This window comes from Epinephelus fuscoguttatus, linkage group LG11 (genome assembly GCF_011397635.1).
Source record: "Epinephelus fuscoguttatus linkage group LG11, E.fuscoguttatus.final_Chr_v1".
NCBI classification, from domain to species: Eukaryota; Metazoa; Chordata; class Actinopteri; order Perciformes; family Serranidae; genus Epinephelus; species Epinephelus fuscoguttatus.
Genome location: NC_064762.1, coordinates 31,418,309 through 31,441,162, shown reverse-complemented (window position 1 = coordinate 31,441,162; position 22,854 = coordinate 31,418,309). Strand labels below are relative to the sequence as shown.

Below are 22,854 nucleotides of genomic sequence, written 5' to 3'. Positions count from 1 at the left end.
CTAGGATTGAAGGAAGAAGTAGGCTACCATGACATTATTTCCACCATAAATTGCAGAAAAGGCAAAAGTGGAGCATAACATTTCAGCAGACTGCAGGAAATGAAGTGTTTGAGGCTCAAAATGTGACCCTTAAACACTGAAACAAAACCTACACTCTTGTATAAACATGCTAAAGATGCATCTGTTGTAGCTTTTGGCCAGAAAATAACTATAGGACAAAAAAAATGAGCACACTGACTTTTGGGCTTATTTAGTCAGTGAATAAAGCATAAAAAGTCCGTTTTCATATAAAGAATTTTATCTGTTGCACATAAACAAACACAATGACTGATGAAAGGACCTTTCTGACATTCACAAATATACAAATCGAAGCTTTATCACTGTAAAAGTATTTCAGGAGTTCATAAGGGGCCTGCTGTACACGCCGCGGTAGTAGTTGGTGTCGGTGTGAGCGGGATCCAGGCCGGTTTTGGCCGCCACCAGCGCCCCGGACACCGGGCAGCCGTAGCCTCCGTACTGCACCACCGGCTCCAGTTTGTGGTGCTGCGGCTCCGACATGAGGTTGTTGATGGAGAACGGGTGGTTGAAGGAGTAGTGGTGGTGGTGATGGGGGTGGTAGTGGTCCGGCTTCAAGTGTGCGGCCTCGTGCAGCAGCAGCGGGTGGTGGTGGTGATGGTGGTGGTGGGAGAAAAGGTGCTGGGTGTTCGCGAGCGGGGAGGGCACGCGCACAGGGCTGGAGGGCAAAAGTTCACCCTGGTGCTGTTTAAGCTCGACACCGGCTGCCTTCACATCTGAGGACGGAGGGGATGAGGAGGAGGAGTGCGGGGAGTCGGAGCCGGTGCTGCTGGTGGTAACCGAGCCGCCCTCCGGGCCCGACTTCCCCGCCTCCTTGTCACCTTTACCGGGCTGTTTCCCGCACTTGAAGCGCTTCTGCCGCCGGAGGTAACAGCCGTTCTCAAACATGTTCCCCGAGTCCGGGTGGAGGGCCCAGAAGGAGCCTTTCCCCGGTTTATCCGGTAAGCGCGGCACCTTAATGAAGCAGTCGTTAAAGGAGAGCGAGTGTCGGATGGAGTTCTGCCACCGCTGCTGGTTCTGCCGGTAAAACGGGAACAGGTCCGTGATCCACTGGTAGATCTCGTTTAACGTGAGCATCTTGCTGCCGGACTGCTGGATGGCCATGGTGATCAGGGAGATGTACGAGTACGGCGGCTTGGCGTGCGTGTAGCTCCGCCGGTACGGTTTGGGCTCCCGGGATCTGATGCCGCAGGCCTGGCCGTACACCGGGCTCATCCCCGGTATGCTGCCGTACGGCGGCGGGCTGATGGAGCTCATGCTCGGCGGCAGCGCGGTGCCCAGGCCCGTTATCCCGGTTCCGGCCTGCACCATGGCCCCGGGGCTGTGTGACACTCCGGCGGGCATCGAAGAGTGGTTGACCCCGACCGGGTTCACGTAATGCGCGTTCATGTGACCGGTGCCAGTCATGCCAGGCGCGCTCATGTAGCTGCTCATTGAGTTCATGGCCAGACCGGAGTTCATGTTTCCTGCTGCGGTGTAACACTGAAACAGAGAAGAAGCACGAGTTATTTAAACTGGTATTCTTATTAATAATAATTTGATAACACCGGATAATAATAGGTAGTCTTAATGATGTCATAAAGTAGGCCTAATTTTATCTTAATAGCCTAAAAAACAGCTCACAGTTTGACCACACCAAGGAAGGGCCCACATAAAGTTAAACACACTCAAAAACATTTATTTTAGTTCACTCTTAAAACTAATATTTCACATTACGTCAAGTTTGCCAGTAGGCCAAGTATTAGCCTACTTTTTATTTTCGATAAATTTGTTCATTAGGGTATTATTCCGATTAGTGTATTCACTGATTTGATCTGATTAAAAAAATGTCTTAAGTTTCCCAAACCTTCAGGTGATGTCTTCACATTGTTTTTTGTCGAAAACCCCCAAAAGATTCAGTTAACTGGCAAAGAAAATCAGCAAATCCTAGAAACTGAGACTGTGTTGACTTTGGTTGTTCATTAACTTATTTAAATTATTCTAATAATTATTTTTTAAATAATTATTAAATTATCAAAATAGCTACAGATTACTCAGATTAATTTTGTGATGATCGCCTAATCGATAAACCCAGAAATTGCTGCAAAATGCCGTTTTGGAGATAGTCTACATCTGTAATTTCATAGCCTACACAAACTTAACTACAGAGATTAATTTCATCAAACAGAAGTAACATACATTTTGTCCCTTTTTGATTGTCTTGTTTTGTTTTGTTTTTTATTTTTGTTTTTTGTTTAATAACCCTTTTATTAACCCCTTATCTCAAGTGTTATTTTAATTGATAGCCTATAAGTGTTTTTCTTCCATTTTCTAAGGACCAGCCTGATCATCACCACAGGAGTCATACATAATACTTGGAAGGCCTACAGGGATACATATTTAATATATCATATACTCATATTGATTAGATGACTGAAGCAGGGCCATGGTTATAACCCCTTATTTCCTGCAGGTTATACTTAAACGTGTAGCATTTCTCTCAAGGAGATTTCCGTGACAACGACAAAACAGAGTTTTCCCCTAATGATTATATAATAAAATACAAATTTCTCTCGAGAAAACTCAAATTATCAGGAAATTACAGACCTATAATCTTTAAAGTCTATTTTTTGCATCAACCCGAAAAATCTTTAACTGTAGAAAAACTTTGCACGAAATTACTAGAAATAAAACAGGACCATAGCCTCAGTGTTCATGCGCCCACCAGCTGAAGTTATTTATTGATTATTGCTAACATTATTATTGATAAGAATAGGTAAACGTGGAGAAGTCCTCAACATTAAATATTTGCTCTGTCTTCGCTCTTCACTTTAATGATTAAATACAACATGTGTAGATAGCCTACATTAACAGCAGAGTCACCCATACACCTACACTGGTCCTATAGTCCATCAAAAGTCAAGTAATCTTTAATTAAAGCCTCGCAAATGTGAAGAGGTTTTCCTTTTAATTCAACTTGTTTCCAACAAGCTAGGTCTCAGTTTACTGACAGGCTGTCTAACATCATTCTCTGTCAACCTGCATTAGTAATTAGAAGAATTATCTCAAAAATGATTTTGGAAAGACTCTTTTAAATGCTCATGTAGGCTATTAAATGTAAAATTAATAGCATATTTAAGCAGGGAAATAACAAAATAGGCTTACATGCAAACATGAGCATGATATATCATCATACTGCGAAATCCACATCGGAAATGCACTTAATTAAACTCTAAGCTGTAATTTTAATGTAGCCTACTGCAGAAATACAAGTTGTTAAAAGTAGCCTAAAGCTGATTAATTAAAACAAACATAGGCTTAAGCAATACCAATAATACACATACTGACAACAAATATGTGTATTTCTAATTGTAAAATATAGACATTTTAAAATGCGCAGCAGTCTGTGAGAGGAATTAAATAGCTCGAGTCCTATAGGCTATATAAAATGTCTGTAGCCCAATGTTAATTTAGTCATGTATCTAATATTTAATCACAGTTATTATTCTCTCTGAATATTTAGGTTGATAATCAACGGGGTTGAGCTCAGATAAAAGCCGGTGTACGGTGCACAGACCTCGGTCTCTCCGTAGTAGCTGCTGCCGCTCCAGTCTGGATGCTCGTGTCCCTCCATCTTAACGGCGCTCAGCATGGTGCACGTGCCAACACTAATTCATCCAAACGGCTTCCCGCGAGCTTGAAACAAACAAACATAAACCGAAACCTGTCCTCAGCTGGTAACGGTCCGGTGTGTCCTAGCTGTTTAAACCCGGGACTGGCTCATACCTGAGCAGCGACTGTGACCGGGGAAGGTTCCTGCTCACTGAGGGACTCTGCCACCTGCGCTCGCGCTGCTGCCGGAGTCAGTATCCAATCAGCTGTCTCCCCTCCATCCCTCCTCGAGCTCAGTATCTGATTTGAATATTCCAGCAACACCTCGGCACGAGACTCCCGCCCCGTGGCCTCTCAGGACGGTGACAGCAAAAATGCCAATGCCTGTCTAATGTGACGTCACTCAGGTAACTTCATGGTGGAAAGTAACTAAGTAGATTTAGGTTACTCAAGAACTGTAGACCTACTTAATTTGGCTTAAATTTAGAAGTACTTGTACTTCTAATTTATGCTACTGCATACTTCTACTCCATAGGCCTACATCTCAGAGGTAAATATTGTAGCCATACTGCACGCCACATTTTACCGACAACTTCAAGATTTTACATTAAAAATTAATTAATTAAATAAATAAATAAATAAAATAAATTCATTAAATTAAATTGAGTTGAATTGAATTAAATCAAATCAAATTAAATAAAAAAACATGACAAACTTAGAAAATAAAACACTAATAAATAATTTAAATTAATTTAAATTAAAACAAATGGTATCCCTTTTTGCCTTGGGACCCCCTGAGAGCTTTTTTGTGACCCTTTCTGTGCTCCTTGTTATGTTTCAGTTTGTATATTCAGAGGTGTTATACACTGAAATCATTTACCTAGTAAAAGCAGCATAACCACAGTAAAAAAACATTACAAGTAAAAATCCTGTACTCAAATCACCTGTTATGGTATCAAAAGTAAAAGTACTCATAATGCAGACTGGCTGTCACTATCATATTATTAACATTACTATTTATGTGTTAATATTTAACCTAGCTGTACTTAATTTTATTGGTCAAGGTGCTAGTTTTATGTAGCCTTGGTGGTTTAATTCTAGAAAGTGATTTCATTTTTTGTGTAAAATCTTAATTTGAAAAGTAAGCCTAACTACCAACCAGCTCCTAAAAATGCAGTAAAGTGAAAAGTACAATATATCTCTCTGAAATGTGCTGGAGTAGAAGAAGTAAAGTGCAGGTACCTCGAAGTTAGACTTACATACTGTACAGTACTTGAGTAAATGTTGGCTACTTCCACCACTGCCTCTGGGACATCAGCAGTTCCACCCAAAGACATTTTCCCATGGTTTTACATGAATAACTGTTTGGGGCCTAAAGAGATCATATCATCCAGTATTTTATAAAAAAAAACAACAGAGAGAAGTCCAAAAACTGAAAACAAATTTGTGTAATAACAGTTTCTTCTTCTTTCCTCTTACATTAGTCATCTCACAACCTCTCTGATTTATGTGGTGACCTTTGGAGGGGTCTGACCCCTAGATTGGAAACTGCTGGACTAAAGCCATGTCCTCCATGAGCTGTAACAGTAACATGATGCTCTGACACTGATGCATCAGTGTTAATAATCCAATAATAAATACTATAACACAAGTCAGGAGATGTTATTTCAATAGAGTGTGTACTTTTATGTTTGATACTTTAAGTAGCCTATTGTGCTGTTAATACTTCCACCGAAGCAAAATTTTGAATGCACGTCTTTTGTAACAGAGTATTTCTTCACTTTGGTATTACTCCTTTCACATGTGTAAAAGATCTGAGTTTGTCTCCCACCACTGCTGTAACTCCACCATGAAGACAAGCTAGGTTTGATTTCAAGAAAATATGGGTCATAATGTTCATATACTGTAATTCCTATAACATTCATTTTTGACTTAGGAGGTTGAAAGTAATCTCACCCTTATAAGGTCCATTTAGCAGTTGTTCTGGAGCTTTTGATCATGTTATATTATGCTTTTATTTACTGCGTTAATTTCTTTGTTGAACTTATCGTCCTTTAACCTTCCTTGTCTGTCTTTACCAAAGCTTTTCCCAGAAATTACTCCCCTCCTAGAACATTTCTCTGCTGCAATGCATGCTGGTCTATTGTATGCTCGTTTGGATCCAGAAACTGATCTCTGTTTTTCTTGTAATAGTGGCAATCTGATTGAACATAAACTCATGAAGGTCTTTACAGGCAGGGTGGAGACTGTCTGTGGGATCTTCCTCCTCCTCTTTTTCAACCCCAGGGTTTACTGTTTGTGGTCTGACAGAGTGTATTTACCTGGTGATGAATCTGAAAGGACGACGGGACAGACGGTACACACAGCCGAGGTAGAGAAACAAGAGAGATCGGACCACCATGCTCTCTGCACACACACACACACACAGCCTGTCCTCCCTGTGTGGACGTCAAACAACTCCAAAATATTTTTATCCTCTGTGGTCCAGTGTAGCTCAGAGGGTCACCCAGACTGTCAGGCAGGATAAAGAAGGCTGAAATATCTGTGTGAGGTCATCTGCTGGTGCAAATATCTTGTCTAGCTCGTATAAGTTTGAAAAACATCCAGGAATCTTTAGTATTGTAGTACAAAATTTTACCTTGAAGTAAAGGAGATGATCTTTCACTAAAAAAGAACAGTTTCAGGTTTTTCTAAACACATTAAATTTAAAGCCATCCTCGAGCAGCCCGGGGCGTATGCTGAAAACTGGGCCCTTCTCAACCCATGTGCACATATACAAGTAACCAGGGGTGGAAGAAGACTTCAGATCCTTTACTTAAGTAAAAGCACTAATACCACCCTGTGAAAATACTCCACTACAGGTAAAAGTCCTGCATTGAAAATACTACTTAACTAAACATATGTATCGTCAGCAAAATGTAAAGTAAAGGTACTCATTGTGCAGTAAAATATTTCCTGTCAGTGTTTTACTGTTATATCTGATATTCCTGGATTAATATTACTGCTGCATTAATATCTATGTTGCATTTTACTGCTGTAGATGTTTAAGGTTGTGCTAATTTTAACTCCCATATATACTGTTGGGTGGTTTAACCCACAGCAATGCATCATATTCTATAAGATCATCATATGTTTGTAGTGTGGCTGTCCTGTGAGAACCATGTATCTATAAAAAGTCAACTCTTCATGGTGTCATGAAAACAGCCCTGTTTTCAGCTTTGTGATGAAGCATTTTCCAGCTGATCCAAGAGGGTTTTTAAAGGGTTTATTTAGCTTAGAAGTAGGAGAATTTTCTCAACACCTAAAGAAACACTTCACCCTTCAGTTTATCACAAACATTTAAAATCAACACATCTGGAGATACATGGTTTTTACTGGATAGGAAGGGGATTAAGAAGATAAGTGCTGATGTGTGAACCAATACTGAGTGATTTTGAATAAATTAGGGTGGCAACTAACTGTTATGTTCAGTATTTATTAATCTGCCAATTACTTTATCAACTAATTGTTGCAATGTCAGAAAAACTGTGAAAAATGCTCAGCAGAGCGCGGGATGTGACTGAATATTAAATGTCTTACTGTGTCCGACCAACAGCCCCAAACCCCCCGCATATTCAATTTACAAAAAGATGAGACTAACAAAAGCAGAAATTGATCACATTCTAAAACCTGAAACCATCAAGCTTTGGCATTTTTGCTAACAAAAAAAAAAAAAAAAAAAATACTTTCAATTAAATAATCAATTAACCAGCTGATTGTATTAATTCTAAAATTGTAACAGTTGTGTTGGCTGACATTGCTTCCTCATTGCTCGGCTGCTGAGGCCCATGTAGTGTTTAATTATGTCAAACAAGCATTCAACAATCAGAGCAGTTTTGCATTAGAACAATTTGTTGGTTTCTCTCAGAAAACCCAAGAAACAGCAGTGTGCTCATTAATTTGTATATTATTTGCACCTTTTCTAAATTAATTGAATTAATACAATTCAATTTCTATCTTATATCCTACTATATTACACTGTTTAATGTTAATATGTTTATTACATTATATACTATAATGTATTTCTGTATTAATGCAAACAAACATTAGGTATCATTACTCTGCCTTGTAATTTTGATTGATTTTTAATTGCTCTTGTAGCCTATAGTTTCCAGTTTTTATTTCTAGTCTTATTTTTATTCTGTATACCTCTAAATATTCATTTTTTTCTTTGTAAGTGAACTCATCTCTGTGCTTGTGCTGCTGCAACACCTGAACCAACTTATTTTATCTTGATTTTTAAGAATTGTAGCCTAATGAACTGAGGAGGATTTTTTTTTTTTTTGTAACTTGCCAGTGATTCCCCTCACTGTGTCTTTTGCCTGCACATTTTTCTCAGGTAAATCTGGTCTTTCAGTTTCTGCTGGTATAACTGAACTTTTCTCTCATCTGAAACCTCAGTAAGAGCTGTGCTGTTGCAAATTGTGCCCACACTAACACCTACTGGTGAGCTCCTGCCACTACAGCGCAATCAAATCACAGTTCTAAATCGGTTTTTAATTTTAAGTGACATCAAATAAAAAACAAAGTCTACAAATTGTAGTATGCAGTGAGGGACTAAGAGAAGTGAGCAGTTGGATGTAATTTCTGCAGGAAGTTTTAAAAGACAGGAAAAGTATGTCTGAATACAAAGCACTCCAACTGAAAGCTACTTGCTTTGTCATTTATTTGACTTTAACTGAGGTCACCATACATGTGTTTTATCTTTCTGACCTTATCATCTTTTCACAGAGAATGACACTAAGTATTTGTTTAAAGGGAAGTGAAAAAACAATTCATATTAACCCTACCTAAGAATGTATAGCTAGTTCACTTAAATATTCACATTTCTACATCTTGATACTTTAATTCTCCACTACAGTTCAGAGGGAACAATTAAGATTTTACAAACAAAACACATCAGTTTATAAAATATGATAATGGGCTACAGATATAACTAGGCTGTCCATTAAATGTGCTCCACCTCCACCAGCTAGACCTATTTTTACCTAATACTTTAAATAGGTTACAAATTGCTGTTTCAATGTATTTGTACTTTTAGTTAAGTGAAATTTTCAATTCAGGTCATTTACTTTTAACAGAGTATTTTTTTTACAGAGCAGCATTGCCACTCGTTAATTAGGCCCCTATGAGTTCTTATTTCACCATCAAGAGTGTGCCCTGAGAAATGAATAAAAAAATATTCGAAATATAAATGAGAGCTCTCACTCTCAATGTTATTATTATCATTATTTTTGTTGTTGTATTTGTTATTAGTAGTGGTGTGCAACAGCTGTTTACAAGTCATTTTGATAACGGCACTGTCATTCGGTAAAAGTCACGTCTTGTGTTTGTACTAATGGGGCTTCCGTACCCAGGAAGTAGCAACAAGTTAGCTTCGTTAGCTTCATTTGTACAGCACAAGGACGTCCGCAAACATTTCATGTTACTTTAACAATTTCTGTTGTTTTAATTTACTTGTAAAGACTCGTTAATTTTTTTGTCGCTTCCGTGAATCTGAAGGTGAGTTCATTTAAAACTAAAAAAGGACGTAAACTGGAGGGTAAATAGACCATTCAGGTTTATTTGTGAAGGCTAAAAGTGTTTGCTAACTAATTAGCAGGTTTATCCTGTAATGTTTATGATGTCGTGACTAAAATTTTTGAAGGAAAATCAATTGAGATGATGTGAATCGCTGTTTCCTGCTAATTTCTTGAAAGGCGTTTATTAAAGTCTGTCCCTGGAGTTGTTGGATGTTGAAAATAGCCTTACCAAACATTTACTCCAGTCATTAAAGGTGTAACATTGATTTATTGTGCTCAACAACATGGAAACTACTGCTAGTGGGAGAAATACTCTGATCCTTTACCTCAGTAAAAGTACCAACACATATTATTATACTAAAAGAGACTAAGTCCTGCATTCAGACTCGTACTTGAGAACTATAAGCATCAAAATGTAGGCTAATGAAAGTAACAAAGGTAAAAGTGCTCTTTCTGTGGTAAAATGTCCTCTGTGCCTGATGTATTACATAACTTAGGGTATAAAACATCATTAATACACTGGTAATGCTGATGCAAAAAGTACTTAAAAAAGCAGTCACATTACAATAAGCAGCTATGACAAATTAGAAATTTAAAAATCTCTGCAGACCTGAATGTGAGACAGGTGCATCAGAGGCAGGGCAATCTTAAAGACAAAGAGAAGTTAAAATATAGTAATAAAATATAATAAACATACAACAGTGCACTGGTGTAGTAGTCTGATTAAATGAATTAACTGTAATGTGTCACAATCAAAGTTGTGTCATTGTAGTGTGGTAATCATTAAAAACAGCAACCTACAACAAAAAAAGACAAGATGCTCCCTTTGATTACCTTTTAACACAAGTTCTTTGGAAGTGGACTGTCATAGCACGTACAACATTAATGCAGGAGAACTGTGTTTGTATTATATGTAACATCGAACAGTTTTCATCCTTGTTGATGTAAATAAAGTTGTGTTTGGATATGTTGATGTGTCCTTAGATGCCTCCCAAACCTCTAGAGCCTCTGGCCAAGAAACTCATGAAGGGACTGATTGCACTGGAGCTGCTTGGGGTCTTTGGAGCGTACGGTCTCTTTTACAAGATGAACAACAGTCAAGGTATCAGTAAAATACTGGTACTTGGACACAAGCTGAAGGACTCTTAAATTGATGAGTGACTTCTAAATCATTTTAAAATATCCTGTTCTTTTTTCCTCAACCTGCAGATTTCAGGAACACCATGAACAAGAGGTTACCTTCAGTCCTAGAAGGTAAGCAGATTAAGATGTTTTATCCTCTATTGTTTACTGGACGTGCTTTGTGTCAGGATAGGATATTGGCTCAAATTAGGATTACAAGTTTTTGCTGATGTTCAACAGCACAGTATCTAAGATGCTACAAAATGATCAATGCGGATGAGCCTAACAAGCAGAAACAGTTCTGACCACACTGTCAGTTATCCAGGTTTTATTTACCAAACCTGCTGCTTAAACTGCTGGAAACTCTTTTTTTTTTTTTTTTTTGTTAAAAATAATTTCTTGAGTGAAAGTTGTGTTAAATAATTTTCAGTAAATTAAAGTGAAAAATATACTTACGCAACTGTCTTGACTTTTTATGACATACATCACATACATATGACATATTTTGTAATTTTTTTTACAACATACTACACTATGACATTTTTTGTGACTTTTTTACAACATACTAAACTAAGCCACTTTTTTAAGTTTGTTTACTCAAATAATTTCTTACAGTGACTTTTTTTTTTTTTTTACAACTTTTTGACAAACTATACTATGACTTGTTACATACTATATTATTACTTTTTATGACATACAATTATATGATTTCATTTACATACTATACTATTACATTTTTATATTTTTATGACATGCTATACTATGACTTTTTTAATATACTATACTTTTTTTTTTTTTTAATTTCTTTGACTGTCATGTGTCCTAAGTTTTCTTTTGACATACACTTACTTTCTTTGACAAATATTATGACTTTTACATACTATACTATGACTTTTCCTTTTCCTTTTTTACATACTATACTTTTACTTTTTTAACATACTACACTATGACATTTTCCTGGCAGTTTTATGGTGTACCATGGCTGTATTACAGACTGTATTACAGTTTTTTTGGCTTGCTATACTGTCTTTTTTTCCTGACATATACAATTACTTTCTTTTTAATACTTTTTTGGACATAGGATACTGACATTTTTTTTCTTTTTTACTTTTATGATTTAGAAAAAACTTATTTGACATACTGTAATGCAACTTTTTAATGGCTTATGACATACTATCTTATGATTTCTTTTACATACTATACATTGACATTTTTAAATTCTATGACATACTGCGAAATGAGCCTTTTGTGACTTTTTAGTTACTGCTATGCCACCTTTTGACTTGCTATTCTGTGAGTTTTGTTTTTTACATTGTGTAACTTTTTTTTGTTTTGGACAAACCATACCATGACATTTTTGTTGCAGTTTTCTGACATACCATGACTGTATTACTTTTTTCAAAACTTGCTCTACTGTCGTTATGACATAATACACTATAACTTAAAAAAAGAAATGTTTATGACATACAATGTGATTTTTTTTTATGATTTTTGAAGACATACTATACTGTGATGACTTTTACGACGCACTACATACTCTGCTATGGCTTTCCTAGTGCATTTTTTGACATCCCACATTATAAAGGATTGACCATTCTGATGGAAATTTATTAAATCCAAATTTGTACAGATTGCAAATAGATGAAGTTACATCTAAACTTTTAGCACCTCCCACCAACATCCTGCCTTTGTAATTAAAGAACAATAATTCATTAAATAGAGAAGACAAAATAATACATTAAATGTGTTTAATTGATCAGAACTGAAAATATGGGCATTTTTGTCAGCAGTCAACAAAAGCACTCATAAAAACAAACCATAAACTGCATTAGAAAATACTAAGAACTTTAATTTCCACTGATGCACATGTATAAATAAGAACTCTGTACAGAGTTTAGTAAATGGTAAATGTATACATGGTCATCTGCAGACTGAAATATGCAACAAGGACAATGTAATGTCCCATAAACTTAAGTCTTTTGTTTTTACAAAAACATTGAACAGTTCTCCTCCTCAGATCACGTTTCATCCCATTAATGAGACAAAAGTCAAACAACAGTGTGTAACTTTCATCATTTGACTGGATCTGAAAATCAGTTTCTGCTCCTCTGTTGCCTCCCAGTTTACTACCAATCCAACGAGTGGGCGGGAGTCTATGGAATTCGAGAGAAAGACCATGCAGCCTGGTCAGCCAAACAGGAGTGAAGGTGTCCATCAGTTTTAAAATCGACAAACACGCAGCAGCTGCTACTTCTTCCTCTTCTTGTTCCCAAACGCCTTGCCTCCTGCCCTGGCTCGACCAAACATCTTCTTTTTGTTGAACATAGTCTTCTTCTTGCGCAGCGTCTTGACATCACGACCCTGGATCCAGTCGTCACGCTGAGCCTCCCACTTCAGCTGCTTCAGGCCTACAGGAAAAGGAAATGACAAAAACTTTACTGTTTGGGATTTATGAATGCTTTATATGAATTTAATAAATGGTTTATAACTTCATTATAATATAGTTATGAGCAGTACATTTTAAGTGTTTGTACACCAGCCATATCTTTTAGGTGCCCACAGGCTGAGTTATAGATGTTTAAAAATACATGAATAAAACACTATTTACTTAGAACTACATTATAGTGCTCTATAAACCATTTATTAGATGTTTATATGCTGCTTATAAATGCCAAAGAGGGGGATGATTTTGCCTTTACTTTAAACCAGTGTTTGAGATGATTGAGATGATATGTTCTTTACTGAAGTTATTTTTTGGAAAGCTGTTGGGATGCTCACTCTGTTTCCCAAATCTTTCAGAAATATGAGATTAAGGCCCTGGTTTAAAACTGAAAATTAGGCTTCTGGGTTAAACTGAAGTAGAGTTTGTTTATATAAATGAAAATGTTGTAGGTTGACTGCTGTTGTCCAACTGATCTGTTGCTCTCTGTGGAGAAGTAATTAAACCCAGCTGGTATCCAGCAAATTGAATAAAAACCTTCATCTTGTCTCTTTTTTTTGTTTACATGATGGGTGGAGACTAAATATGTACACTGGAGAACTATTTTATCTTTGTATATTAGTCAAACCTGCAGAATTTTCTAATCTACTTTGGCTGTTAACTTTTTCAGCAGTCTCTTAACCAAACATTATTTTATTTTTTTATTTAAGCAGGAACCAAAGGGTGAACATGTAAATGTGTTTTACAACTTTTTTTCCCCAAACAGACATATAGAAGACTAACCCTTAAATTAAGTGATATCAGTCTATTTTCATTGATAATAATACTGGTACTTCTTGATCTTTTCTGTATGAGATGTTAAAGGTTGTGATCACTCAGGTGTCCTACCTGCTCTGTCTTTGTTGGCCATCGCATTCAGTCCAATGTTGTCAAACTTGGAGCCAGCGTTCTCGTCCAATAGGGAGCCAAACTGAAAAAACAAAAAACAAAAACAAACCACACCACAATTAACAAAAAAAGATATGCAATAAACATTTCATTTAAAAAGGCATAGTAAGCCATCACAATGTCATTTAAAAATAGTCAGAGTATAGGATGTCATAAAATTCAGAAGACATTCAGAAGACCAAACTTGATGCAGAAGTTTTAAGTTGAGTTATTACAATTTATAAAACCACAAACACAACCCACCTCTTCAGCAGAAGCAAACATGGCTCCATCTTTCTTTCCTTTCTTCTTCTTCTTCCCCTGTTTCAGACCTGTGAGAAGGAGCCACAATCAGTTAAACGACTTAAAATCATATTGATAAACTTAATTCAGTTTCACTAATGAAGCAGGTCAAACATCACCATTTTCACAACAGCCACAAAAGGGAGATCAACAGTCAAACTAAAATCTTACATTAAAACACTTCAGATTTTTTTAATATCAATGAAGGTAAAGAAAAAATAATAACATTATGTATTAAGAACAAGTTAAACAAACCTAAAGATCCAGAGAAGTCGAGGTCCTCTGAGGATTTCCTTTTTCCCTTCTTGGTACGAGGAGTGATATCTGGAACTTCCATCTCATCTCCTGAATCTGCAAAGAAAAACATTTATTTCATAATTCAAAACAGGAACGTTTATTTCATAAGCTTCTATAAACAGTGAACTGATATATGTTTTTAAAGAGAAACAAATGATTATCTTCTACTCACTAAACCCATGTTGGTTTTTAAATGTTGGAAATTAAAGACCCACTTTCTGACAATAATCGATAAAGTACTTGATAAATATTTGATGCAGTCTGTGTGAAACTGTGATGGAAATTTGTATTTAAAGTTGTACTCACCACCAAATGCAGCATCATCATCCTCCAGCTCTGGAACTGAAAGAGACAAAAAAAAAAAAAAAAGAAGAGCAAATTAATTAACAAAAGAAATTTGATTCAGTTTTCAGGTTAGTGAAGCATCCTGTGACTGAAGGATCACAGGTTTGAGGCATGAAACTGTTAAAACCTCCCTAAATTTACAGGTATTTTTAAGGAAACTGACAGGAGTACAAATACAAGAAACACATACACCATTAACAAACTTGAAAACTATTCCCTACCATCATCATCATCATCATCATCATCTTCATCGCCTCCATCAAGATCCATGAACGTCCCTCCTTCCTCCTCCAGCTCGTCTCCAAAGTCTTCCTCATCCATACTGCCCAGAGACACCTCTTCATCGTCCAGGTCGTCCATGTCTGAATTGTCCATGTCCGAGTCATCTGAGTCCTCTGCGCCTTTCTTCTTTTTTTTACTCTTCACATTACTGACATACATGGAGGGGTAACAGAGGAGAGGGGAATGAAATCAATCAATCAATCCATGAGACTGAACAAATGAACAGACGTCGCTAAAACAAGATGACCTGTAAAGTCTTTCTGAGACTGCATGTCAGCTTCAAACAATAAAATATTTTGCTTTCAAGCTAATCCTGTCATTAACTGTGTTATTACTGCATGTATTCAGTATTCTGTTTTTGGTGTTCCTATGAACAAATGACAAACACACCTGTCAGTGAGTTAATAAATAATTAATGAGAACTTTTTGCTCACCCTGCAAAGTCCAGATCATCATCTGCCATCTCAGTGAAGTACGAGTCTCCCTCACAGGAATCTGTTGAAAAACAAAGTCAGATCAAGTCATTAAGTCACAGAAATACCATGAGATTTATAACTAGATAAAACTGATAATCATTTACACAAGAGAATTACGCACAACAAAACCACAAGTAAAAAATAAATTATTCAGTCACAAATTTAAGATGATTTTCAGCTTGAAACAAACCAACATACCAGTTTTTGAATTTCAACTTTTTCCAAATATACAAGTTAAAAAACAATTGCTTTTATAGTTATCATTCCTTCTGTAACTGGTGGCTGGCTGCATCGTAGGTCATAGACCCCGCCCCCTCAATGTTAGTGGATGGGACATGGGCCAAACAAATGTCCACTCTCTGGATTTACAGACTGAGCCCTAGTAGACTTCAGTTGGACGTAGTGTCACGTAAAGTCTGCGAGGGCAGAGACTACAAGTGGCTGACAGACAGCCCTCGAGACCTTTTTACTCGTTGTCATGGAAATCTTCAACTACCGCTGCTGTCATATTCATATATATTTCATATAACAGATGAACAGTGCCTACTCATCTGTTCCTGCAGGTAACAAGATATAAATCCCATGTATAGCCTTTTTTTCTGACTAAACAAAAATATATTGATACATCTCTATATAACAGGCTACATGTATTCAAAAACAGAAATGTTTGTAAATAAGGACAGGACTACTACAATATACAGGATATTTTGGCTTCCTTTTTGGACAGTGGAGGTAAGTGGAGACACACCGTCCACCTTCATATACAGTCTGTGGTTCACAGCATAAGGAAGTGAAATTTTATCCTTAAATTTCAAAGTAAAAATATGATAATGTCAACTCTTCTGTATTTAACGTTTTAAAACATGACTTTAAGTTTAACGTTGGCTCATTCATAATTGGCTGTTTATTCTTTGTGCAGTTATTATAGTGTTGATGGTTTGCAGCACGCAGTCCAAACTGTGCAGGCTAAAGTCAGCTAGTGTAAACGGAAAACCATTTATCGCAACGTCAGCAGTTTCTGGCAACTCCTGCAGTCCTTCAGTTTGAGTTTGAGTGTCTGAACTCACCGAGGATTTTCTCAAACTCATCGTCGTCCACGTCCTCCACACTGTCTTCATCATCCTCTCTTCGCGGTCGACGAGTCTGGTGCTGCTTCTCCTGCTGACGTTTCTTAAAGAAGCTGTTGAATAAACCAACAATAAAATGGGTTTATTAACAAATCTACACGCCTCCTTTTATTATATTTACAGTTATTTTGCTAACATTTTCCATATTTTAGAGGGATAAATACATGCTTGAAGCTCATTTAGATGCTTTTTGTCACTTCTAACATTGTCTGGATTAAAAATTGGCTGCATTAAACCCAGCAGATGTGATGACAGGGAGCAGGGGGGCCTCTCACTAATTCCAAACACAAAAAATTATTTTTTTGTGTGAAGATAAAGATATAATCTGAGAAATAAAAGCTACATTTTGTGAATAATTTCTCAAATAAATGTTTCAAACTCACCGATGGAAGAAGATCTCATCCACAGGGATCTGACTCTCTTCCTTAGACAGAAACTCCTCACAGTTCACTGACAGAGGAAAAGAAAAACATCACTAATGCAAATCTGAATAAAAATATGAAAAACTAAACAAACTAGAGACGGCTGTTGATGAAATTTGTGAACATAGAAAAATCTGTTTCTTCAACAAAGAGAAACTCACCTGGTAAAGAGTTGAGAGGTAATCTCTGTTTGGGCGCCAGCACTGCACTGTCCATGTTTTCTAAGACAAAAATAAAATAAGAAAGCAGAAATTAATATTTTAATGCATTTTTATTAATATTTAATTACTATGTTGCTGAAATTTATTACACACTGTAAATACTTGTAAGAAATTTGGAAAAAATAATCAGAAATGTAAATAAAGTCTGTATTTATTACGTTTTCCCTTCAGCTGTTTGGGGTTTCTGAAGACGAATCGATCCAAGAACCTGATGAGGGTGAAGTCCTGCAGAGGGTCACCTGAGTACTGGATAGACCCTCCCTGTGGAAACAAAACACACAAATGTTTTACAGAGAAAACATTTTCCCCAAAAACTACCAGAGAGGAAGAGAAAACAGGTCCTGAACGTTAAAATGATGTCACATGCACCAACAGATACAGATGCTCTTTGTTTCTATGTGATGAAACACTTAAACCACAAGTATAAAAGTTTTACCTCCAGGATGGTTTTTGCAAACAGCGACACTGATGGATGGAAGTGCACGGCGAGCTGCAGAGACACACACAGAGGAAACATTAAAGACAAACAATAACAGTTTATATGTGTTCAAAAACATTTATAAAAGATTTAATCCCCTAAATTTCTACATTTTTTCCTGTTGTAGTCAACACTAATAATAAATCAACTTTTATGAACTATGATATCAAAAGTCTTAAATAGTCTCTAACATTTTGTCTGACATTATTTTAAAATGCAATTGAATAAAGAAAAGTAAAATCGGTTATATCTATACATTTGAAATACAATTTTGAGACAATCTATATGAATCTTCCATTAAAATCAATATGCAAAATATTGAAAATTATAAATCAATTATAGCCCCACTGATACTATTTTTTTTAGGCTGATACTGAAATCAATATTTGGGAGTTTGAAAAAATCTGCTAATAATATACAAGGAGATAATAATTTCTCTTTAGCAAACACATTCTACAGTGTAAACATTAACTTGTCAACTTTCTCATACCTATCTATATGCAGCTCCAGAAGCAACCTTACAAACTCACCCTCTGCAGTTCCCATAAAGTCGTGTGGTCAGCACCGCAGAATAACGGGTTTCTGTGCAGCGGGTCGTAGCTCTGCTTGCTCTGCCCTCCTGGAGGTGAACAGGGAGGAAAGAACTAAAATCAGTATCAAGGAGAATGACAACAACATGAAACATGGCTATAGTGTATCTACTGGTACTGTAGCTACTGTTTAATGTAGAGAGCTTAATGGAAACAACACCCAAGCTGTGACTGTCAGTGTAATTATGGTGAAACTATTACCATAAAATGTCTATAAAACATTTTCATAACTCATATTAAGCTGTTGTTGTGCTGCAGAATCAGAATTTTCCCCATTAAAGCTTTGGTATAAATGTGAAAATACTTGTCATTAATTATCAGACAAAACCTGATATCTAACTTTGTTTTCAAACCTAGCCAAAGTTATATGAAACCACAGTGGAAGAGACATGAATTTTAAGAATGCTTTTGGCTCTTTAAAACATGATTTCACTCAAAAATCCTCCAAAAATCCTTTTAAATACAGTGTTTCCCTCCATATCTGTTATGTCACGACTGTGACTGAACACAAAAACAGTAACACACATGAAATAGTCAAATATTGATCATCAATCTCACACACCTTCCAGGTTCTGGTGATGTACCCATGATGATGTGGGCTTTGCCTCCGTCTTGGCACTTGTGCCTTCCTCCAGTTTGTCGGCATCCACAAAGTGCTCCTCTTCATCATCATCGCCGTCCTCATTCTCTTCAGCGAGGTCTTTGAACTCCTCCTCCTCCCCATCCTGAGTGAACACAACAGGAAGTGATGCTATCAATCAAACTTTAAATATAGACAGGGAATATGTGGAGAAACATGGTAATTATCTTAACTCCTCTGGTCCTCTGAGAGTCCTATCCTTCACAGTGACAACATTATTGTCTAAAATTACCATTCTGATGGGTCATTGATCCCAGTATGTGTGACCATCTTACCCCGTCCTCCTGAAGCAAGAGCTTGAGGCCCGGTTTGGCTTTCATGACCTCCGACACCAGGAAGAGAGCCCCGCAGGAGAAGCTGGCGTTCTGCTCGGCGCTGACCTGCAGCAGCCGCTTCACGAAGGCTTTGACGCGGCGCAGCACGATGTCTGCCTTCAGAGACTTGTACAGCAGGTTGAGGAACATGCTCTGTCTGGAGGACGATGACAGACCGGGGTCCAGCAACTTCCTGCAGAGAAGAAGAAAAGTCAACATTTAGATTTACATCACTTGTCTCACTTTTTATACCTTTGACTGTGTGAGTGTGTCAACTATTGTTTTTCATATTAAGACAAGATTTTTTTTTATACAATGGCCACTGAAAATTCAGACATGATACAATTAAAGCACAAAAGTAGAACCTGACAGGTGAGGATGATTTTACCTGTACAGAGCCACGTAGTATCGGTCCGAGACGCTCTGCTGGGAGTCCATCACCTGGAAAAGCAGCATTAACGCCTGCACCGCTGTGTTGAACTTCACCAAATGGACCACTTTGAACAGTGTGTCCAGCTGCTCCTTCACCTTCTCGTCCCCGGTGCCGGCATAAGGATACGCCCGGTTCACACCTGACAGCAGCGCGCTCAGCATTTTGGACTCTATGTCCTTCTTCTTGACACAGGTGCGGAAGAATGAGAAGTAGACAGTGATGAGTTTGGCAGCGAGCTCAGCCTCATCGTGGCTCAGCATCACCTGGCTGAGGAAGCAGACGGCGTAGTACTGCGCCTTCGGGCTGATGTTGGGGCGGAACATGAGCCGCTCCACCTCGCAGCACACTATCGCCTTCATGTTGGGGTGTTTGTGCAGCAGCGTTTCCAGCAGGTACGATGCTTTGGCCGCTGTCTTGTACTCAGGGTCTCCCAGCTTGTTGACGACCTGGATGAGCAGCGCCCTCTCCTGCTCTGGGCGGTTGCACAGCATCTCATGGGCGGTGGCCAGCGCCTTCGCTTTTGTGGCTGCCACCGTGTCATGAGCCACCGTGTCCAGGGCTGCCACGAACTCAGCCACGTGGTGCTTCAGGTGGTGCTCAAAGTACCAGAGAATGAGGCGGCGGTCGCGGGCATCACGGTTGCCGCTGGCCTTCTCCTCCAGCTGGTCGAATGGGTGCTGGGCAAAGGTCCGGAGCTTTCTGTGCTCTGGCAGCAGGTCAGACAGCAGCAGCTCCCGCAAGGTGTCCAGAGCCATCAGACCCATCCGTCGGCTACCCTTCTTCTTCACCATGGACACCAAGTTCTCCACGTGCTCCAGAGTGTGCACAGGAGCATCTTGGATTAGGACTGTCATGGCCGCCATCCTGTCTGCCAGCACGCCGGCGGAGACGACTGTCTTCATCCAGTTGGAATTGGCTCCTTTCTGCAGGTTTTTCTTGCTCTTGTAGAGCAACACCTCGGCCTCAAACAGCTGCTGGGCTAGCGCCTTGTACTGGGACACCAGTGAGGGATCCTGCGGTGTTGACGAGCCCTCTGTGGTATATTCATTGTCGAACCATTTCCCTCCAGGTTTGATCAGCAGGACCTGTCGCTGCTGAAACTCAAACACATTCACGTTCTGTTTCGCCTTCTTCCCGGTGACTGTCTTCTTCGCCTTCTGTTTATCCTCCACTTCCTGCTTGTTGTTAACTTTCTGCTGAGCGGCGGATGCTTGTTCCTCTGATGGAGCTTTCTTTGCTTTGGCTTTTTTACTTTCCTTCTCACTCGTGCTTGCAGCGTCGCCCTCAGGCTCATCTGAGACGACCTGCAGTCCGGAATACGCCCGAATGCCTAGTTTGGTGATAAATTTCTCCAGCTCGCCCTCCTCCAAGTCGTCTATCGCTCCTTTTTTTCCTCCGTCAACAAGCTCATTGGAGTCGTTCAGGCCAGCAAGCATGACATAGTCAGCCTATAGATGGACAAGAGAAGATGAAGAACACATTGTCATAAACTATAATACATATCAGTCTGGTGCAACCATTACAAAGTAATCCCTGATAGTAATTTCGTGTGACTCATCTTTCACCTGAGCAAAGTGGTAATTGTGATATAAAAATATGATACATTTTCTGGATATTTTGTTGGCCTTTTTAACTTATTTGAACTTATTGTATTTTCTTTCCCCTCCATCTGATCAATTTATTATTTTTCTTAGATTTTAGGGTGTAAAAATAGTGAGGAATGCTGTCACAATCATCCAGAGCCCAAAGTGACACCCTCATTATGATTGTTTTGCCAAATTAACAGTCCAAACCTTTACATTATTACTAGATTATAATGATTCAAAGGAAAACCCCTCACATTAATGGAGCTAGAGCCATAAAATATTTTACATGAAAAATGACTTAAACCATGCAAATAGCTTTCAATTAATTTTCTGTCAGCTGAATTGACTACACATACAATCATTTCAGCAGTACTTGCATGAACAGTTAGTTTAACTTATAACAAAAAAAAATCTTAATTTGTGAAGTCACTCAAGTTATTAGATAAATGTAGTGGAGTGAAATATTGACCACTGAAATGTAGCAGAGTAAAGCAGCAAGTGGCATGACAGAAAAATACTCAAATTTGTAGCCTACATATGTACAGCACTTGAGTAAATGTATTGTAAATAACAAGTAAGTTCAACCTGCAGCAGTTCTGCCTGTCATGAGGTTTTATCTTCTAAACTCACCTGTGTTCCTCCCAGTCTCAAAACCTCGTCCAAACTGAGCTCTTCCTCCTCTTTCTTCCCTCTGTCTTCACCTTCATCAGCTGCTGAATCTCCGTCTTCTTCCCCGCCGCCGTTTTCAGCCTCCATGTCGTTGTCTGCGGGCTGAAATGTCACTTTTTTGGTCGCTTTAGCGTTTTTACGATACTTGTTTTTCGCCGCCATGCTTGCTACAGCATGAGGAGAACATGACCCGGATGTGGTACATACATCATGTCGGTGTTTCCGGAATTGAAAAAAAAGTAGTTATTTTCTGTCCGTTATTTTTTATTTTTTATTAATTATGTTTTAACGTGAATATTCGCATGAAACTTTCTGTCGTTTTTCTTTAATTCTTTTTTTTAACGCGACGGTTGTGAAGAAAAAAACACCACTGCTGTTAACGTCTCATCTTGACGTAACGAATGGTTGTCCAACCAGAGAGCTTGTCGCTTCCGCCGAACGTCAAGCTCGCCTTCATGAAACAGAGAAGGCAGGGAAATTGTCAAAAGTAACAGTACATTCACAGAAGAGGCGCAAGCTTCTATTTTAGCTGATGGAAAAGAGAAAAACACCTATTCAGTGAATATTTATATAGTATTATATTATTATATGTATATTCATATGGACTCCCTAACAGCTGACCAGGTGAGGAAGGAACTGAGGAAGATCAAGACAAGGAAAGAAGGAAAGACACAGGCCTGGACGGCATCAGCTCCCGACTACTCAAGGACTGTGCAGACCAGCTCTGTGAGGTGGTTCTGCATATCTTCAATCTGAGCCTTAACCAGGAGAGTTTCTTGTTGTGTGGTTCTAGTACTGGACACTGTACACCCCAGAGAATTCAGGCTAGTAGCTATAACTTTCCACCAGATGAAAAAAATGGAGAGAATTATAGTAAACCACCTCCGACCCCTGGTGAACCCTAAGCTGACCTAACCCCCTGCAGTCTGTCTATCAACCAGGCACAAGTGTGAAT

The 22,854-nt window shown here is 38.4% G+C and overlaps 3 protein-coding genes across 3 annotated transcripts; 1 reads left to right on the top strand and 2 right to left on the bottom strand.

Moving 5' to 3' along the window:
* Positions 1–312: 312 nt before the first annotated feature.
* LOC125897016 (hepatocyte nuclear factor 3-beta-like) lies at positions 313–3,971 on the bottom strand. The gene is made up of 2 exons (XM_049590035.1): positions 3,632–3,971; positions 313–1,557 (listed from the first exon to the last, which is right to left on the bottom strand). The coding sequence occupies exons 1-2, from the start codon at positions 3,704–3,706 to the stop codon at positions 394–396; spliced, it is 1,239 nt and encodes a 412-aa protein (XP_049445992.1). The 5' UTR covers positions 3,707–3,971; the 3' UTR covers positions 313–393.
* A 5,094-nt stretch (positions 3,972–9,065) lies between these two features.
* LOC125897162 (protein CEBPZOS-like) lies at positions 9,066–12,611 on the top strand. The gene is made up of 4 exons (XM_049590257.1): positions 9,066–9,207; positions 10,212–10,329; positions 10,437–10,481; positions 12,472–12,611. The coding sequence occupies exons 2-4, from the start codon at positions 10,212–10,214 to the stop codon at positions 12,552–12,554; spliced, it is 246 nt and encodes an 81-aa protein (XP_049446214.1). The 5' UTR covers positions 9,066–9,207; the 3' UTR covers positions 12,555–12,611.
* Positions 12,084–22,126, bottom strand: cebpz (CCAAT enhancer binding protein zeta). The gene is made up of 17 exons (XM_049590256.1): positions 21,861–22,126; positions 19,600–21,092; positions 19,173–19,404; positions 18,820–18,982; positions 18,198–18,286; positions 17,626–17,679; positions 17,348–17,450; positions 17,130–17,189; positions 16,930–16,996; positions 16,487–16,599; positions 15,378–15,438; positions 14,883–15,091; positions 14,623–14,658; positions 14,275–14,370; positions 13,981–14,048; positions 13,678–13,759; positions 12,084–12,757 (listed from the first exon to the last, which is right to left on the bottom strand). The coding sequence occupies exons 1-17, from the start codon at positions 22,059–22,061 to the stop codon at positions 12,597–12,599; spliced, it is 3,288 nt and encodes a 1,095-aa protein (XP_049446213.1). The 5' UTR covers positions 22,062–22,126; the 3' UTR covers positions 12,084–12,596.
* Positions 22,127–22,854: the final 728 nt, after the last annotated feature.